Source organism: Lynx rufus, unplaced genomic scaffold (genome assembly GCF_022079265.1).
Source record: "Lynx rufus isolate CCGP_SWC_20201006 ecotype Redwood Valley unplaced genomic scaffold, mLynRuf1.p SCAF_17, whole genome shotgun sequence".
Taxonomy (NCBI): Eukaryota; Metazoa; Chordata; class Mammalia; order Carnivora; family Felidae; genus Lynx; species Lynx rufus.
Window position 1 is genome coordinate 33,284,238 of NW_025814831.1, and position 19,727 is coordinate 33,303,964.

A 19,727-nucleotide genomic window follows, 5' to 3' on the forward strand; every position below is an offset into this window, starting at 1 on the left:
GATTGCTTCACCGCCCCCTCCTTTAGAAGAGTACTTCCGGGTTACAACCGACCTATGGCCCAGGAGGCTTATGCTACCGCCATTTTTGAATAGGGCCATTGAAAGATATCTGGAGTCACAGTCTATATCGGTGATCACTCTAGGCGCCTGTCCAATAACAAGAGTACGGAAGACAGCGTCTTGAAAAGAAATGATTATTTTTCAAGTTCTGCAGCAATTCCCTGCGCACCCCATCGCCCTTATCCAAGATGGCTGTGACAGAGTCAGTATCCACTCTAGCTGCCGGAAATGTGTGCGCCTCTATGGCCCAAAATGCTCTTTCGCGGTGCGTTTCTGACGACTTCCGGCGGCTCCTCTCGCGGGGATTGGCTGTTGGCGGCTTTGCGGCTAAGCTCGTGTGCGGCGGCAGTGTCGGCAGCGGCTGCAGCGAGAGAGTTTGGCGCGATGGTGAGAAAGGCCCCCGCGGTTCCCCGATCCCCCGGCCTCTGGGGCGATCCCAGCCCTGTACATCTCCTCCCCGTCTCATCCAGAGCGAGCGTGCAGCTCCACGGCCCTCCTGGTCGTGGTTCGACCTTTCCCCTTCCCGCCGCGGAGAGGCAGGGCCTGGCACTAGGCCCCGGAGCCCGGGTCCGCCCTGCGTTTGCGCGCCCGCCTGTAGGCTCCGGCGAGGCGTGCGGTGCGGAGGATGCACTTTCTCCCAATTGCTGCTTGATAGAGGCAGGCGTGGACATGCTGCTCTGTCCCACCGGACTCTCTGGCCGAGTGCAGGAACAATGGCCGAGGGATGTATGACAAACCTGTTCCCAAAGCTGACAGATGCAGCGTTCTGCGCCCAGCGTGTGGGCCGGGAGGGGTCGTCTTTGCTTTGTAGTGTGCTTCTCGGCTATTTCCTTTTGTTTTTCTGTGCTCTGTCTTTAAGTACACATAGAACGTTTTTTCTCTTTTCCAAGATAACAAATGCCCGATTTGGCGTTTCTCCCAGCCCTCAATCCTGTTCTTACTCGTAATTTACTCATAATCTCTTGGGACTGAAGGCTGAAAAAGATAGGCTCAGCTGGGAGTCGAATCAGGGTGGTAGTGGAGTAAGTGGGTATTTTGATTGTGTTTTATATTTTATTCCACCAAAAAGATGCTCCTAGGGTTTATGAGGAATCATGGTTACTTCCACACTTCAGCTTTCGTTTTCTGATTGCTGCAGTTACTGTTAACAAGTTATGCAGCCGTTGTTAACAGCTTTTTAAGGTTGTACTTTTTTAAATTGAGATGTTTTAGTGTTTGATTCCACATAGTTTCCCAGAGAGGACTAGGAATTAGAAGACTGGGTTTCCAGTTCTTGTTTTGTCATACTAGCAATGTGACCTTAGATCTTTTACTCTTGAGTTTTCATTCTCTGCTTTTTAAGTCACTACTTGGTATTGTGTTCAAATACTTAGATTAAAATCTGAGAAAGTAACAGCAGTTAATATCAACAACCCATTCTCTGTTGGGCAAATATCAGTGATAATTCCTTATCAGTCCAAGTAGCATTAAAAATTAGAATTTGTATATGAATCAAACAATTATTGGTTCAACAATCTTAAATACTTTTGCTTTATCAAGGATACAAGTTTCAGCTTTGGATTTTTTGGGGGGTTCGTTTGGGAGGAGCATTTGAAGCTAATGAGCAAGTCGTACATAATATTTCTGTAGCAGGAGAATGATTCTTAAGAGTTCATGTGTGTGAGACTTTAAAAAAGTTAGTAAGGCCGGGGGCGCCTGGGTGACTCAGTCGGTTAAGCATCCAATTTTGGCTCAGGTCATGATCTCACAGTTCATTAGTTCGAGACCCCACATTGGGCTCTCTGCTGTCAGCATAGATTGTGTTTTGGACCCTCTGTCCCCCCTTTCTCTCTGCCCTTCCCCTGCACACATTCTCTCTTTAAAATGAATAAACATTTAAAAAGTTAATAAGGCCAGATTATTCATTAAAGTGATTCACCTATGCTTGGTAATTAGAATAAGGATTTTATTAAGGTAATTCTGCATAACTTTTACTGATTTAGGTTTTATAATCTTATTTTTCTATTGTGGGAAGTTTGAATATATATATGTATATATATTTGTTTTTATGTGCTTATATTTTGCATATATATTTATCTTTGTTTTTTAATAACACAAAAAGGCTTTGAAAATAGCTCCAGTAAAAAGAATGTGACTAAAACTGATTTGGGAAGTTTTATGATCTTGAACTGTTGACAGGAAGGCACTACCACTTAAAAATAATACCCATTTTGCCTGTTTTATTAAGAGGGCATGAGCAGGGGAGAGGGGCAGAGGGAGAGAGAGAGAGAATCTTAAGCAGGCCCCACGCTCAACGCAGAGCCCACAACCCTGGGATCATGACCTGAGCTAAAATCAGAGGAGTTGGACACTCAACCAACTAAGCCACTCAGGGGCCCCAAATAATACCTGTTTTGACTACAGCTTTGTAAATGAAGTTTTTTGTTCTTAGTAGTTTTTAATCCTTGTCTTTGGGTAGTAAGTATTGAAAATAGTGAGATTTATCAGAGGTTCATTTTAAGATGTAAGAAGTAACATACTGAGTAGCCGTTTCCATATTTTTATTCTCTTAAGTAAATTAGTCATTTAATTTGCATTAGGGTAAGAACAAAATTAATGTAGTAGCCATTAGTATGGCTAATGTACCGAGCAGGTGCTACTGCAGGAATGCTAATGTGGTTTCTATAAAATTATTTTCTTCTCAACATGTGGCCCATTGAAACTACTTTTTTTGAGTAGGTGGCTTACAAAAACTTCTATGTAACAAATAATCTAATAAACTGCTTTCTCTGGTTTATAATCCCTATTTAACAAAGGCCTTGACTGTTATGGTCATTATGGTCATTATGGTGAGAATTACCCTTCATTTCTGTCACCAAGTTCTATTTTTATCTCAAATCCTCAAACTTTTCATAAGAATGAGTTCTTGATGGAGAGGGAGGATTATGAGCAATTCCTTTGCCTTTTTTTTTTTCAGTTATTTATTTTAAGAGAGAGAACCAGCAAGGGAGGGGCAGAGAGAGAGAGGGGTACAGAGGATCCAAAGCAGGCTTTGTGCTATCAGCACAGAGCCGGATGTGGGGCTTAAACTCACGAATCGTGAGATCATGACCTGAGTTGAAGTCGGATGCATAACCGACTGAGCTACCCAGGCACCCCCCTTTGCTTTTTTTATTTTTAATGATGTTTTTCTTTTCCTTTTTTTCAAATGTTTGTTTATTTATTTTGAGAGAGTTCACGTGTATGCAAGTGCAAGGGGAGGGGCAGAGAGAATCCCCAGCAGGCTCTGCACTGTCAGCCCTAAGCTCCACCTGACTTGGGACTTGATCTCACCAACTATGAGATCTTGACCTAAGCCAAAATCAGAAGTCCAGTGTTAACCGACTGAGCCACCCAGGCACCCCCCTTTGCTGTGTATGTAGTGTTCAGAGTACTGGTTTTTGGGTTTTTGGGTTTGTTTTGTTTTGTTTTCTTTTGGGGTTTTTTTTTGGGGGGGGGTGCCTATCCGGAAACTCTAGGCCTTGTCTATTTCCGTGTTGATTGTTAAAAATTATCATTTCAAAACATTTTGGGGGGGCCTGTCATAAAGGATTTTTGCAACCCAAAAATAATAGTACAGCAGAGGAGAAGGTTGTCATAGTTTTGCCCAGGAGGAGACAGGGGGTTCCAGTACTACTGGTATTTAGTGGGAATAGACCAGGAATGCTGCTGAACATACTGTGGTACACAGGACTACTTCCACAAGAAGGACCCTTCCACCCCAAGTTGTAATAGCACAGAAACTGAAATAGACCCACTAACGAAAACATGTCCCCTCAGTGAGCATGCGGTGGAAGGTGTTAAGTCTATTTGCTATTCTTCAGGCATATTCACATTTGTCACAGTGTGATCATCTATTTTGTGTGATCCTAGTGGTTAAAAACATAGGATTTTGAGATAGCATAGGCTTTTAAGGTGAGTCACCTACTGGGTGAATAGTTCAATGGTTTCTCTAGGGTAACGTTAACTACATATATTAATTTTGTACTGCCAGTTTATCTTCTGCCTTCACGTTGGAGTCTAAGCCACGGATAAGATGTAACTCCACTGTTGTGCTGAGATTGGAAAAAGAACATAGATCGATACAGTGCTTGCAATCACTAATAGTGTTTCACTTTTTCTCTCCTTTTATCAGCCCACATCTGACTTTTTATTAAGGAACTTAATAGGGCTAAAGATAGAAAGTGACCAGTGGAGATAGAAAACCTAAGTGGGTTTATGATCTAGTTGGGAAGAAAGATAGGAAAGAAAAAACAGTACAGGGTAGCTTATGCTGAATGCTTACAGGCAGTAAGTACAACAGGAGTTCAAGAAAGCAGCCATTAAGGACTGAGAGACTGAAGAGACCTTACAGAGAAGCCGTCCATCTTCTTTTTTTTTTTTTTTTCTTTTTAATGTTTATTTCTGAGACAGACATAGCATGAGTGGGGGAGGGGCAGAGAGAGAGGGAGAATCAGAAGCAGGCTCCAGACTCTGGGCTGTCAGCACAGAGCCCGACGCGGGGCTTGAAACTCACAAGCCGTGAGATCATGACCTGAGCCGAAGTCGGTCGCTCCACCGACTGAGCCACCCAGGCGCCCCAAAGCTGTCCATCTTCTGATGCTGCACTTGTATAAAGGCAGAAATGTAGGAAGAGCACCCTAATTAATAGTGGGTTTCTTTAACAATTTTATTAATAGTGTTTTAATAACCATTTGTGTCATGACTGAGGGTTTTATATCATACTATGAATTTCTCAAATATGAGTTAGAAACTTACGTTGATATCACTTTTTCCCCTGTAGTCTCACACCATTTTGCTGGTACAGCCTACCAAGAGGCCAGAAGGCAGAACTTACGCTGACTATGAATCTGTGAATGAGTGCATGGAAGGTGAGTTGAAACACTAGTCAAGAGTTCGCTTGTTTTTTCCTGACATTCACTGTAGACCGTGTCTCATTTAGGAACTGGGCTTATTTTTCCTCCACATTTCTTGAGTTACTAATTTGAATGGGGAAGGAAGATATTAAGGACCATATCTGATGAAAGTTGAAACACTGATTATACGTATTGTCTTTCTGCTGCAAATATTATTTTACCTTTTTTTTATCCAGCTCATCATTACAATGAATGACTTTCTGAAGCCTCCCATTTTTATGTTGATGTTCTTTGTTATGTTAGGTAAATATCTTACAGGTATTTTTTAAATATTCTGGTTAAACTCCAGCACTATAGCGGCAGGCTCTAGGGATGCCTTCAGAACCTATCAGTTTGCTCATTGAACAGATAAACATTAAAAGCTGTTGAGGTTTGGTTACAGTCCATCAGTGTGTTAGAAAATAAAAGTTAGGGGCGCCTGGGTGGCGCAGTCGGTTGAGCGTCCGACTTCAGCCAGGTCGCGATCTCGCGGTCCGGGAGTTCGAGCCCCGCGTCGGGCTCTGGGCTGATGGCTCAGAGCCTGGAGCCTGTTTCCGATTCTGTGCCTCCCTCTCTCTCTGCCCCTCCCCCGTTCATGCTCTGTCTCTCTCTGTCCCAAAAATAAATAAACGTTGAAAAACAAAAAAAAAAAAAAAAAAGAAAATAAAAGTTATCTCAGAGAATAAAGGCAAATGGAACCAAATAAGTCTATTTTATTGTGCATTTGATAAATTGGCACCACCCTGAAGGGAATAGTGAGTGTGTCTTACTCCATAAACCGTTAGTTGAGAGCCCAGAGATCGGATCATCACAAATTGGATTCATCCTTACATTTAATCATTACATCAAGTAAGCCAGGTGTGGACATTCCGAGCCCTTTTGCAAATTGTCCATTCTTCACTTCTTTCTATAAAAATTTTATAGTCACTGTTTTTGCTGCTGGGCATGTCCCCGAATTTGTTGATTATCCAGAGCTAACTGGATTAGACTTAAAATCTGTCCATTTAAAGCCAACAGTGGGTAGATCTGGGGGGAAAGCTACTGGTAATAATTAGAGACAGCTTCTAGATAGTTGGCACCAGGCCTTCCTGATTGCAGATTGTCTTAATTTTAAAAGAAGAGCAGGCTCTTGTTCTTCCCCCTCTTTAGGACCCTTCCTCTTCTGACCATGGTAGACTTTGTGCACATGCTGCCTTAACACATTATTGCTTTACCTTATATTATCATGTTTGGTCTTTGATTCTGCAGTACTCTGCCAATCTTTGCTGATTTTAGTGAAGCCTATTTTTTTAATTTAATACATTTTATTTATTTTTTTTATTTAATTTTTTTAATGTATTTTTTAATGTTTATTTTTGAGAGAGACAGAGACAGAGTGCAAGCAGGGGAAGGGCAGAGAGAGAGGGAGACACAGAATCTGAAGCAGGCTCCAGGTTCCGAGCTGTCAGCACAGAGCCCAACACGGGGCTAGAACTCATGAACCAGAAGATTATAACCTGAGTTGAAGTCAGACACTTAACCAACTGAGCCACTCAGTCGCCCCAATACACTTTATTTTTAGGAGCACTTTAAGGTTTACAGAAAAATTCAGTGGAGAATACAGAGTTCCTATGTACTCCTATAGGAGTTCCATGTACTCCTGTGTTCCTATGTACCCCTCACCTCCACAGTTTCCCATTAATAACACCTTGCATTTGGAGTTGTATGTTTGGTAAGGTTGGTGAACCCGTTATTGATACACTGGTACGTTATTGTTACTAATTAAAGTCGGCTATGAACTAAAGTCCATTATTAAAATTATTAACTGAAGCTTATATTAGGTTTGTTCTTGATGTCGTACAGTTCTGTGGCTTTTACTAAATGCATAGCATCATGTACCCATCGTTACAATATCATACAGAATCGTTTTCGCTTAACCCCAAAACCCCTGTGCTCCACCTGTTCATCCCTCCCCACTTCACCCTTTGCACTCTGGCAGCTGTTGGTCTTCCTCCTGCATCCATAGTTTTGTCTTTTCCAGAATGTCATAGAGTTGGAATCATTACCGTACGTAGCCCTTTCAGACTGGTTTGTTTCACTTATGTGCATTTAAGGTTCTTCCATTTCTTTTTAAATTAATAGATTGAATTTTTTAAGAGTAGTTGTAGGTTTACAGGCAAATGGACTTGAAAGTACAGGAATTCTAGCACACCCCTTCTTCCCTTACCTCCTCCTCCCTGTTTTCTCTGTTACTTACATATCCTGTATTAATGTGATACGTTTGTTAAAATTGTAGAACCAATGCTGATACATTATTATTATTGAATAAAGGCCATCTTTTCCATTCGTGTTGAGTCTTTGCTTTGGACATTTTTTGGGGTTTTGGCTTACGTACAATGACATGTATCTACCATTTACTGTCCTAAAAATCTCTGGTGCTTTATCTTTTTCTCCCCCCAAAACCTCTGGCAACCACTCATCTTTTTTTTTTTTTTTTTTCAACGTTTTTTATTTATTTTTGGGACAGAGAGAGACAGAGCATGAACGGGGGAGGGACAGAGAGAGAGGGAGACACAGAATCGGAAACAGGCTCCAGGCTCCGAGCCATCAGCCCAGAGCCTGACGCGGGGCTCGAACTCACGGACCGTGAGATCGTGACCTGGCTGAAGTCGGACGCTTAACTGACTGCGCCACCCAGGCGCCCAACCACTCATCTTTTTAATGTCTCTGTAGTTTCACCTTTTCCAAGATGTCATCTAGTTGGAATCAAACAGTATATAGCTTTTTCAGACTGGCTCTTTCAAAAAACAATGTGCTTTTAAGGTTCTTCCATGTCTTTTCATGGCCTGACAGCTCAGTTCTTTTTATTGCTGAATAATCCATTGTTTGGATATACCACAGTTTGGTTATCCATTTGGCTAGGGAAGGGCATCAAATTGCTTCCAGGTATTGGCAGTTATGATAAAGCTGCTGCAAACACTCGTGCAGGTTTCTTTGTGGACTCGAGTTTTCAAGCCCTTTGGGTAAACAGTGAGGAATGTGATTATTGGATCATATGGTAAGGCTGTGTTTCGCTTTGTGAGAAGCTGACAAACGGTCTTCAGATGTGGCTTTACCATTTCACATTCTCACCAGCAGTGAATGAGGATTCCTGTTCCACGTCCTTCACAGCATTTGGTGTTGTCAGTGTTTTGGATTTTTGTCATTCCCATAGGTATATACCGACACGTCTTGTTTTAGTTTGTAGTTTTCTAATGACATGATGTTGAGTATCTTGATCATGCTTATTTGCCATTTGTATATCTTCCTTGGTAAGGTATCTGTTCAGATCTCTTGCCCACGTTTTAATTGAGGTGCTTGGGTGTGTTTTTTGTTTTATTGTTGAGTTTTATTATTGACTTCTTTGCGTATTTTTTGGATGACAGTATTTTATCAGATCTGTGTTTTGCAAAGATTTTCTCCCTGTCTGTGGCTTGTCTTTTCACTTTCTTGATAGTGCCCTTTGAAGCACAAAAGATTTAAATTTTGATAAACTCTAATTTATATATGTTTTTCTTCTGTTCTTGGTCTTGTCATATCTGAGAACTGATCGCTTTATTCAAAGTCATGAAGATTTGTGCCTATAATTTCTTCCAAGCATGTTATAGTTTGGGCTCTTACATTTAGGTCTCTGGGCCATTTTGAATATTTGTATAGGGTGTGAAGTCTAAGCCCCACTTTATTCTTTTGCATGTGACTATCCAGTTGTGCTAGCACCATTTGTTGAAAAGACTATTCTTCATCAAGTTGTCTTTGTGGACCCTCTTTTCTATTCCATTGATCTGTATGCCTATACATAAGCAATACCACACTGTCTTTGTTACTATAGTTTCATAGTGAGTTTTGGAATTGGTAAGTGTGAGTCTTCCAACTTTGTTATTTTTCAAGATTCTTTGGGTTATTCTGGGTCTCTTGCATTTCTGTATCAAACGTTAGGATCAGCTTGCCAATTTCTGCAACAATAGGTTGGATTTTGATAGGGATTGCACTGAATTTATAGATTATTGTGGGAAGCATTACCATCTTAACGTTAAGTCTCCTGATCCATGAACACGAGATCTTCCATTTATTTAAGTCTTTACTTTCAGTGACATTTTGTAGTTTTCAGTGTATGTCGTATGCTTTTTTAATTACATTTATTCCTAAGAATTTTACTTTTTGATGCTGTTATTCATAAGTTCGTGGAGCTGTTTTCTTAATTTCATTTTCAGCTCATTTATTGTTAGGGTAAAGAGATACAGTTGAATTTTATATATTAATCTTCTATCCTGCAATTTTGCTGCACTCATTTATTATTAGTTCTAATGGTTTTGTGTGTGTGTGTGTGGTTTCCTTAGGATATTCTGTATATAAGATCATGTCATCTGTGAAGAGACATAGTTGCACTTTTTTTTTTTCCAGTGTGAGTTCCTGCTATTTCTGTTTCTTGTCAGATCACTTGGCTAAAATCTCCAATACGATGTTGAATACAAATGACAAGAGTAGGTACTCTAGTGTTCCTAATCTGAGTGGGAAAGCATCCAGTCTTTCACCGTTATGTATGATGGTGGAAGTGGGTCAGTGCCTTTTTAAGATAAATGGTGAATTTCTTTCCCTGGTTATTTCCTTTGCACTTTCATCTTTCTGTTCAGTAACTCGTGAGTGATATTCTTTGATCACAGTGTGTGTACCAGAACCAATCAAAAGCCCTAATTCAGATATTATTTAGCTTTTTAATAGGTACCGTATATGCACTTTAAAATACATATAGAAAGGGGTGCCCGGGTGGCTCCGTTGGTTAGTGTCTGACTTCGGCTCAGGTCATGATCTCGTGGTCTGTGGGTTCGAGCCCTGCATCGGGCTCTGTGCTGACAGTTCGGAGCCTACAGCCTACTTCCGATTCTGTGTCTCCCTCTCTCTCTGTCCCTCCCTGGTTGGTCTCTCTCTATCTCTCAAAAATGGACATTAAAAAAATTTTTTTTTTAATTTTTTTTTAATGATTATTTATTTATTTATTTATTTTTAAATTTTATTTTTTTTTCAACGTTCATTTTTCTGGGACAGAGAGAGACAGAGCATGAACGGGGGAGGGGCAGAGAGAGAGAGAGACACAGAATCGGAAACAGGCTCCAGGCTCCGAGCCATCAGCCCAGAGCCTGACGCGGGGCTCGAACTCCCGGACCGCGAGATCGTGACCTGGCTGAAGTCGGACGCTCAACCGACTGCGCCACCCAGGCGCCCCAATGATTATTTATTTTTGAGACAGAGAGAGACAGAGCATGAATGGGGGAGGGTCAGAGAGAGAGGGAGACACAGAATCTGAAGCAGGCTCCAGGCTCTGAGCCGTCAGCACAGAGCCCGACACGGGGCTCGAACTCACTGACCGTGAGATTATGACCTGAGCCGAAGTCGGACGCTTAACCGACTGAGCCACCCAGGTGCCCAAGAAAATTTTTTTTTAAAGGTGCTCTTACAATAATCTCTTCCTTGGTGCCAGTTTTGTTGTTGTCTTGCATTGTATCAGAATTTGAAAGCAGACCCACAGTGTCATCACTTGTTTGAACTTTTCTGTGACAGGTCTTTAAAGTTCTTTTAGATCTAGTGGCTTGAAGTAATCATTTTATTGTTAAGGCATAATATACTTAACATTCTGGCAAATGTATGAAATTTAAAGAAATCCACTAGTGACAAAAATTAAAAGTGGTCAACTTACTGTCCTTTTCCCAGCCCAACTTTATAAAAATAAAATATTACGGTATTGCTATATATTTGCTACTCATACCTAAAGTTTATACAACTGTAAGATCTTGGTTTTCCTCTCTCTTAGGTGTTTGTAAAATGTATGAAGAACATCTGAAGAGAATGAATCCCAACAGCCCGTCTATCACATATGATATCAGTCAGTTGTTTGATTTTATCGATGATCTGGCAGACCTCAGCTGTCTTGTGTAAGTATCGGCCACCATATCTCTTAAGTTGTATCTTTCTGTTGTTTATCCATTTGTTTGATTTTGGTATTGGGAGCTCACTGTGTGCCTGACACTGATCTTTGCATTTTGACTACCGTGTAGTAATATTTCATCTAGTATGGCTTGTAAGTAAAGTTGGTAACATAGAGCTAATGGCACCAGAAAAGTTAATAGTTTTGCTAATTGGTGGCCATCAATATGCAGAGAGAATGCTAAAGAAGAAGTTCAAAGTCCTTCAAAGTGCTTCTTTGTTTCTTGAACCAAATAGTCTTTTTTTAGTTTGTTTGTTTGTTTTTTCCTTTAAAGTCTTTGTCCTAAAGCAGTTGGCTTTGGCTAAGATGATGCTGTTTTCATGACAAAGGAAAATGAGAGTACCTTATAATAAGATAATCTTCAGTCATCAGGTGCTTGAATATTTATTACATGCCAGATACTGTGCTAGAAGTAAATACGCTCTTGAAAAATATATAGGTCTTATTCACAGGGACTTCCTGGGATTCCTGGATTACCACTGGGGCCAGGCCAGGACTTGCTGTCTCACCAAAGATTCCTGTGGAAAATTCGCATTTCCTTGGAACATTTGAGTTTTATTTTGCTTCCTGAAAACAGTCCAGTGATTCAGGTCTGGTCTTTAGTGAAATGTATTAATAAGAAAGTTTTATTGTAACTATTTCAATATAAAAAGCTCATATAAGAGGCCAACAGGGCTGTAGGTATTCTTCTGTGTTGGCTTGTATTATCTATAGTTAATTTGCTTATAGTAGGACATACAGAAAAAGCAACACATAATCATTTAACAAACGTTGGTTGAGTGCTGACTGTATACCGTGCTTGTTCTAGGCATTGGGAATTGAGCAGTAAATAGAGATGGAAAGGATGCCTGTGAAGCTACAGAGGAGTGAGGCAGAGAGCACAGGACATGAAATTGCAGGGGCAGGAGGGTGGTGATGTCCTAGGAGCCAACTTGAAAGTATTTCATATTACTAATAGGCCAAATTTATGAGGACTGAGAATTGACCCCTGGTTCAGCAGTGGGAGTCTTTGATGACTTCCAAAGCAGTTCTGGAAGAGAGACAGGAGTGAAATCTTCACAGGTTTCAGGGAGTTGAAGGTAATGGGAAGCATAAAAGGCAGCCAACACAAATAACTTTTTTGAAGAATTTAGCTTGATAGGAAAGCAGAGAAATGGGATTATAGCTGGAAGAAGAAGTTTTTTTTTTTTTAATTTTGTTTTTTTAAAAGGGGGAGAAATAATGGTAAGTTTGCAGGCTGTTGGGATGATCTAGTAGAGGGAGAGAAATTGATGGCTTTAGATAGGATATCAGACATTCCATTAAATAGAGTAGGGAGGGCAGGCAGATGTGGAAAGCTTGGGGAAATTACTATGGTTGTTTTAGTTATCTCAGGAAAACAGGAAGGAATCATTTGAAATTAAGGATGAGGGGGAAGATGTTGGAGGTTTGTGAAAAGAGGTGCAAAATAATCTAGGAGGGTGAAGGGATTAGGGCAAGTTGTGATTTCTGAGGTACCTGATAATGAATTTAAGATGGAATTGTTAGTCATTATGGTGTTGGGTTTTTTCCTAGTCACTCTTAGCCTGGGTGGATTACAGGGGAGGCTCTACAGGTAGAGAATCAGCAAAGATTTTGCTATAAGTTTAGGGTGTATGGAAGGAAGTATCATGCAAGAGACTGAATGACTGTGAAACATAAGTGGGGGTTGGGGTGGGGTGGAGACAGAGGTAGGATCTGTTATAGGTCCCAGTGGGGTCATGGAGTTGTTGAAGTTGGGGTATTGGGAAGTAGTGCAAGAATGAGATGCTTGAATTTGGGAGACTGAAGGTGCTGGAAAGCTATCTGGCCAAGGGAGGGTGGGAGATGAGCTCCGGGAAGAGAGGAGTTCAGGAACTAAGAGACCCCGATGTTGGCAGAATCATCTACTGGATGAAATCACCAATAATGTATACATTTACTTTGTAGACTTTGAGAGCAGGGAGGTTTGTTTTTGTTCACTGCTGTAGCCCCAGTGCCTTGAATAGTATTTGGCACATAGTTGGTACTGAGTAAATATCAGTTGTACAAATGCACGTCACCCTTATAATATGATTTGAGGTGTAGCTTTTTTAAATTATTGGTAATCTTCCTTTTTTCCCATTTACATTTACAGAGCTTCCCATTTACAGAGCTATCTTTGGAATTGATAGGATGGTCTCAATAAAAGTGAAAGAATCTAATGTGACTTCTCTCATGCTGAAGTTGTCTTACGTTTTGAGAAATCGTAAGGTTTTTATCTGATGAAAATATGGTGTTTTTAATACAGTTTTGTTCTAGGTGTGTTTGTTTTGGGACATTTTCACACTTGAGCTTGAACACTAGATGTTTCAGTTGGAACTTAAAGATTTTAATAGAGTTCACATGCGTGCCCTCACCTTGTTCTTCAAATGAACTACTGATTTTATTTTAAAAATGAATAGCTGTCTTATTTTATAACAACTACTTGTTGAGACATCAGGTACCTAATGTTGATGCTTTGGGATGTGGCACACATTCTCAGCAGATGGGGAGTTACTTAAAGCCAAGGATCATGTTTTACTCCCCTCAGGAGATTGTGGGTTAAGAGCTAGCTGGAGTTTTAGAACTAGACACAGCTGAGTTTGAACCCTGGCTCTGTCATTAGCTAGCCCCGCCCCGCCCCCCGCCTCACCCAGGCAGATGAGCTTAATATTGCTAACCCTCAGTTTGCTTGTTTGTAAAATTTAGAGAAATCTACCCACAGGATTACTTGAGGGGGTCTAATACTTGCTTAGCACGGTGGTATTGAGTATATAGCAGAAACTCCATTTTTTAACTGGCTTGACCAAGTCAGGGCAGGGTTTTATTTTATGTTACAATGAGTAGGTGAATTTTTTAAGATTAGCTTAGAGTAAAACGATATGAGCTTCAAATTCCACATGGGAGTTAAACTATACTGTTAACTTAAAGAGGTATTATGTTGGGCTTTTTGACTGTAAACTGTAGCTATTTAGGATTCGCTCTCTAATGAAACTTTTTTGGTCTCTGAAAACTTACAAAAAAAATTTTGTTTAATGTGTATTTATTTTTGAGAGACAAAGAGACAGAGTGTGAGCAGGGGAGGGGCAGAGAGAGGGAGATACAGAATCTGAAGCAGGCTCCAGGCTCCAGGCTCCAACCTGTCACTGTGCACAGAGCCCGACTTGGGCTCTCGAGCTCATGACCTGAGCGGAAGTCGCATGCTTAACAGACTGAACCACCCAGGTGCCCCTCTGAAAACTCTCAGAGTCAACTTTAGGTTTTAAAACCATTTTCCCCATATGACTTTGTTATTTGAATATTCAAGAGAAATAAAGTGTTTTTCCAAAGAGGTCACCTATTGCCATGGTGCTTCCGATGGTAGCACATCCTGCTCCTTTCCTTAATCAGGGTTGTGACTTGGGCTGTTACTCCTCAGACCAGGAATAGAGTCCATTTTTGTAAATTGTTATGAGCTTATTGCTTCTATCAAATTTACATGGCAGTTGGGGCGCCTGGGTGGCGCAGTCGGTTAAGCGTCCGACTTCAGCCAGGTCACGATCTCGCGGTCCGTGAGTTCGAGCCCCGCGTCAGGCTCTGGGCTGATGGCTCGGAGCCTGGAGCCTGTTTCCGATTCTGTGTCTCCCTCTCTCTCTGTCCCTCCCCCGTTCATGCTCTGTCTCTCTCTGTCCCAAAAATAAAAATAAACGTTGAAAAAAAAAAAAAAATTTTTAAAAAAAAAATTTACATGGCAGCGACATAGGACTTTTTCTAATTTCTCTTGTTTAAACCATATAGGAGGAAATGAGCAATAAATAAGTTGATACTTTGTGACATAATTAAACCCTGGACAAACTGACTGCATTAATAGTAAAATTTAGGCCTGGAGGCTTGGTACTTCATATATTCGAAATCAGAATACAAATTTCTTCACAGTTCGGAGAGTGGTTAGGATTTTTTAAATAAACTTTTTAAGTTTAAAATAATGGCCTTTTCAATATGCAGGCTCTCCTTGTTTGCCTAAAGACAAAGGGACGTCTTTTCATCCTCAGTTGTTGGAATGAAGACGTACTACTCCTAATTAAGGAGACAACCTGGTATCAGTGAGGACGCTGGCTAATTTCACTGCTCAGACCCACAGCTTCTGTTCTTGGATAAACCTGCATTCATAGAACATAACACAGAAGATTCATCTGTACCAAGAGCTAGGGATTTTATTAATGAATTTAACAGCTAATTGTCTGATTTCAAGTGCCAGTAAACAGCTGTCAACTCACAACTTGCTATAAAAAAAGGCATTATTATTTCTTCAGTTGAAAAATGGCGTGCAAGTTGATGGATTCCTAAATGTTCACAAACCAAAGTCGTCTTGCTGGGGGGAGATGGTTTAAATAAGTCCCACCTGGATATAGTTCTGAAAAATTCGATTCCTTTTTTAGTTCTTTCCCAGTGTTGATGTAAATATTGTAGTCTGTTGTACCATACCCGAATTAGACTAGATTAACCCTTATTTAATTAGGAAGCATGAATAAAGAATAATCAAAGAAAATTGTTTCATTTTTTTTGAATATTTCTCGTAACAAAAGGACATTAATAAAAATGAAAAATGTCCTTTTTTTTTTAAACGTTTTATTAAGGTAGAAGGTTTATGCATTTTTAATAAACCAGATTCTGACCTTACTATCCAGGGGAAGAATATACTGGTATAAAACATTCTGACTTTGGAGTTTGTCTCTCTTGCTAAAAGTTGGAGCATAGGTTTCTAACTTAGTGTTTTCATAGTGAGGAGGACTCCTGTCCAAGAGTGTTTTAAGCTTCTACTACTTGCCCAAGTCACTTAACTAAGAAGTTGCTTGTTCTTTGCTTTTTCCTTATTAAAAAAAGGGGGGGGGAGGTGATAGTATCTACTTCACAGGGTTGTAATTAAGATTGAGTGAGTTGATTCAAATAAGTACTTAAAGTAATACCCAGCAATTGGTAACTTCTTAATCGTTATTATCACTTGTATTTGTATATAATTTTTTGCTGAGAAGTTAAAAAATGAAACTTCTGGCTCAAATAAAACAATAATTGGTAAATTAGATAGTTTGTTTTTCTAAAGTATCCCTAAGGTTTGTTTTGTTGTTGTTGGGTGTTTGTTGTTTTTTAGGCAAACTCCATCTTTGCCTCTCCGGAATCCCTTATAGTGTTTCTACCACGTGACGCACATGGCTTTGAAATGCTGAAGTGCTTTGTTTTTGTCCAATCTGTGGTTACTTATTGTCTGCTTTTTTTATGCCCAGGCCTTAGTTTTTTAGCCCCCAAAATGATTGTATTGCTTACCCAGCTAGATTTCAGTGGTAGGTCACCTGGAATGTTTGTACTATTGGAGTCTTCTAAGGATACCTCTAGTGATTGTCTATTAAGCGATACCTTGGCCTCAGAAACCCTGGCGTCCCACTGGAGTTTCTTCGCTAATGCCGATCCTTGCACTCCTGGCTGATAAGAAGCTCATTCACCTTCTAATAATTCTCCAACAGCCTCTAGTGTGATTTATTTTAAGAAGCAAATCCTGAAATATAGGTTAAAAGATTTTCCTCTCTTAATCCTTTACAAAGATTTTCAAAGATTTTTTTAGTTAATTGTAACGTATATAGCAAATCTCAAGTTTGTACCAGTGTTTGGTTTTTGTCTTATTTAATCACTAAAGAAACAATAAACCTTGTAACTCTATAGGGGAAAGAACACAGTTTCTGGTCATACTGTGTCAAGAAGTAGATGTGTAACACATCAAGCATTTAACTTAAGATTTCTAGACCTTGGTTTCTTTTTTCTGCTAGAAGATTGCACTAGGTGGTCTAACGTTCCTATCGCTTAAAATTCAGCATAATGTAAGCAGCTCTTTTATGTTTTCATTAAGTTCATGTATAAACATATACATGAGCTTAAACATATACATGGCACACCTGTGCCATCACTGGGCAATTATAATTTGGGGTTTTAAAAACACGACGATAATTGGCTATTGTAACTTTGCTTATTACTTTTCTGTTCCTCAGTTACCGAGCTGATACCCAGACATACCAGCCATATAACAAAGACTGGATTAAAGAGAAGATCTATGTGCTCCTTCGTCGGCAGGCCCAGCAGGCCGGGAAATAGTTGAATTGGAAGCAGTAGGGGGATAGGGGTGGGCTTGGAACACAGGTGTGTACAGCGTGCTGTAGTGGAAGTTTTGTATTATAGGAACCCTGTTTCCATTTTGGTATACTCTAGCCAGGATTGAATGTATTAGATGAAATGTGAGGATCTTGTTCAATCTGAAACCCCCATTGCCCCCTTACCCCCCCCTTTTTTTTTTACTTAAACATTTTTATGATAATTTAGATGGAAGTTGTTTGTCAGTTAATGTTGGTTCCAATCCTTCAAACTGTTCATATCTTCTTTATAACATTCACTATACTAACCCTTCTTCAGGTTGGGGTGGGGGGGGTGGTGACAGTTTAGTTAAATGTCCTACAGATAAAGTCTTAGTGAAAAATGAATAAATGTTCTTTAGCTATATTTTCCCCTTGAGTGATTGTCTTTTTGGCAGGGGTGGGGGGTGGAGGGTCTCTGAACAATTGCATTTTCTTGCAAAGCATTATCGGTCTCAGAGCCAGTAGGCTGCCACGCAGAGAATTTGAAGAAAGCTTATGTGTGTGTTGAATACATTTCACTGTGGTTTATATGAAGCTAACAAGCTTTTACCTCATTTTTCCATTCTTGTAAGTGAACCTCAATTGCAACTCCAAGGTTTGTACTTGACATTGCTGCAAACATGATGAAAGATTTCCTGGTGACATAGCTTGTCTGAAGCAGCTGCCAGGTTAATTCCTTAGTTTTGGTCACGTACTCTCTGGGAGGATCTTGGAGAGACCACAGTAAAGGACAAGATAATTTTGTTTTTAATGAACTATGATCACATTGTGACTCAAACGTACGCTGTTCTGTACCTCCGGTCATCAAGTCCTTGTACATTCCCCGATTCTGCTATCTTCATACTTCACCGATAGCCAATATCTTGACACATTCTAAGATTGGCAGTCTTTTGGGAGGCTTTGTGACTGGCCTTCCCCATGTCCCCACTCCTACTTCTACATTAGAGCCTTAAATATTTTTCTTACTTTATGCAGAACCAGATTCTGAATTAGTAGTTATATGTGCTCACTTTTTCTGTAGAATAATGATTCTATTAGTGAAGTATCATCACTGTATCAAAGGATTATTAAAATTAGGGTGCCTTACCAAGTTATGTATAGCTATGGTTAATGTTTTACTGTGAATCAGCCAGATATTAAAATGAAAATGTTCTCACTGAAAAAGGAATAGATCCCAAAGTGAGTCCAATTGTCCTATTTTTCATTTGGGCCTATCCTGCTGCTAGTATAGTTTTATTTTTGTAACAGGTGTGATCTTGGCTTCCTTTTTTGAAAAAATTCTCTAGAGCACGTTTGGGAGGAATGGGACCCCTTGCTACTCAAAGACAATACAGTTTCTGGTATTGGGCTTAAAGAGGAAAATATGATTTTCCTAAGGAATGTGGAAGACCTCCGGGTCCTAGATGTTGGTAATGAGAGCAAAGAGGAAGAGATCAGTATTTTGGATGATAACTTTATAAGGCTTAAAGAAGAGTAGGACTGGAATAAATGTGGAGAAATACACATTTAACTATGTCCAGCATTACACAGAAAAGGAGCAGAGGGAGACTTTCATTGTTGAGGTGAAGTCTTCGATAAAACCTTCAGCGGTTTGGCCAAGCTACAGCCACTGTTCCCCTGTTGTTCAAGGGTTGGAGTATTGATTGTGTGGCCTTTCCCCAACCACAAGTAAAACAGGTTTGATTTCTGTTCATACAGCGATCGTTTATACTGCTACCTAAAAGTGAAACCTGCATCGGACCAATTACAAAGTTTCCGATTCTCTAATCCACCTTATTTTATATACCTGAGCATTTCTAAAATATTTCTTGACAATGCTACTTCTCTCAGCATTCGATCTAAGAAGTTGTAGGAGTGTAAAAGGAAGATTTTAACTGTTTGACTTCACTTGTGCTTCTCTGGTTTAAAATATTTATAGCAACTCATTAAATGCCTTGGGCATTATTTGGACAAGATACATATCTTACTCCTCTTGTTTGGAGTGGGAAAATATTATTACCTTTGTTCAGATACATTTAGAAGAAAGGCCATTAATTTATGTGTTAGTGTAAAGCTCCTAGCAATAGCACTTAGGCATAGCATTTATGGCTTAGGAAACATTTTTACGTAGATCTTATTTAATCATCATGGCAGCCCTTTGAGGTTGGAGATCATTGTTCCTCTATTAATGGTGAAAAAATAGGTTCAGATTGTTCAAATCCTTCACCCAGGTCACACAGCATAACCACAAAGATTTTGCTAGGTGTGAAAGACATGGTCTTAACCTCAGATCTTGAGAGAAGTAGGAAGCCCCCACAAAATGAATAGCTGTGAGCTAAATAATGGATCTCTGACACTTTTCAAAGGGAGCTTTTGCAATTCGAATATTTAGATTCACAAGACCTGAATAAGGTCCCAGTTGTCACCAGTTGAATCAAAAGCATACAGGACAGGGCGCCCGCGTGGCTCAGTTGGTTGCATGTCCGAGACTCTTGATTTTGGCTCAGGTCATGATCCCAGCTTTGTGGGTTTGAGCCCTGCGCCTGGCTCCACACTGAGTGTGGGGCCTGCATAAGAATGTGTCCACCATATTTTTCCTAA

The 19,727-nt window shown here is 40.1% G+C and overlaps 1 protein-coding gene across 1 annotated transcript; it reads left to right on the top strand.

Annotated features, from left to right (window-relative positions):
• The first annotated feature begins 359 nt into the window (after nt 1–359).
• ERH (ERH mRNA splicing and mitosis factor) lies at nt 360–17,511 on the top strand. Its single transcript, XM_047079439.1, has 4 exons — nt 360–447; nt 4,862–4,949; nt 10,798–10,918; nt 17,007–17,511. The coding sequence occupies exons 1-4, from the start codon at nt 445–447 to the stop codon at nt 17,107–17,109; spliced, it is 315 nt and encodes a 104-aa protein (XP_046935395.1). The 5' UTR covers nt 360–444; the 3' UTR covers nt 17,110–17,511.
• The last annotated feature ends 2,216 nt before the right edge of the window (nt 17,512–19,727 follow it).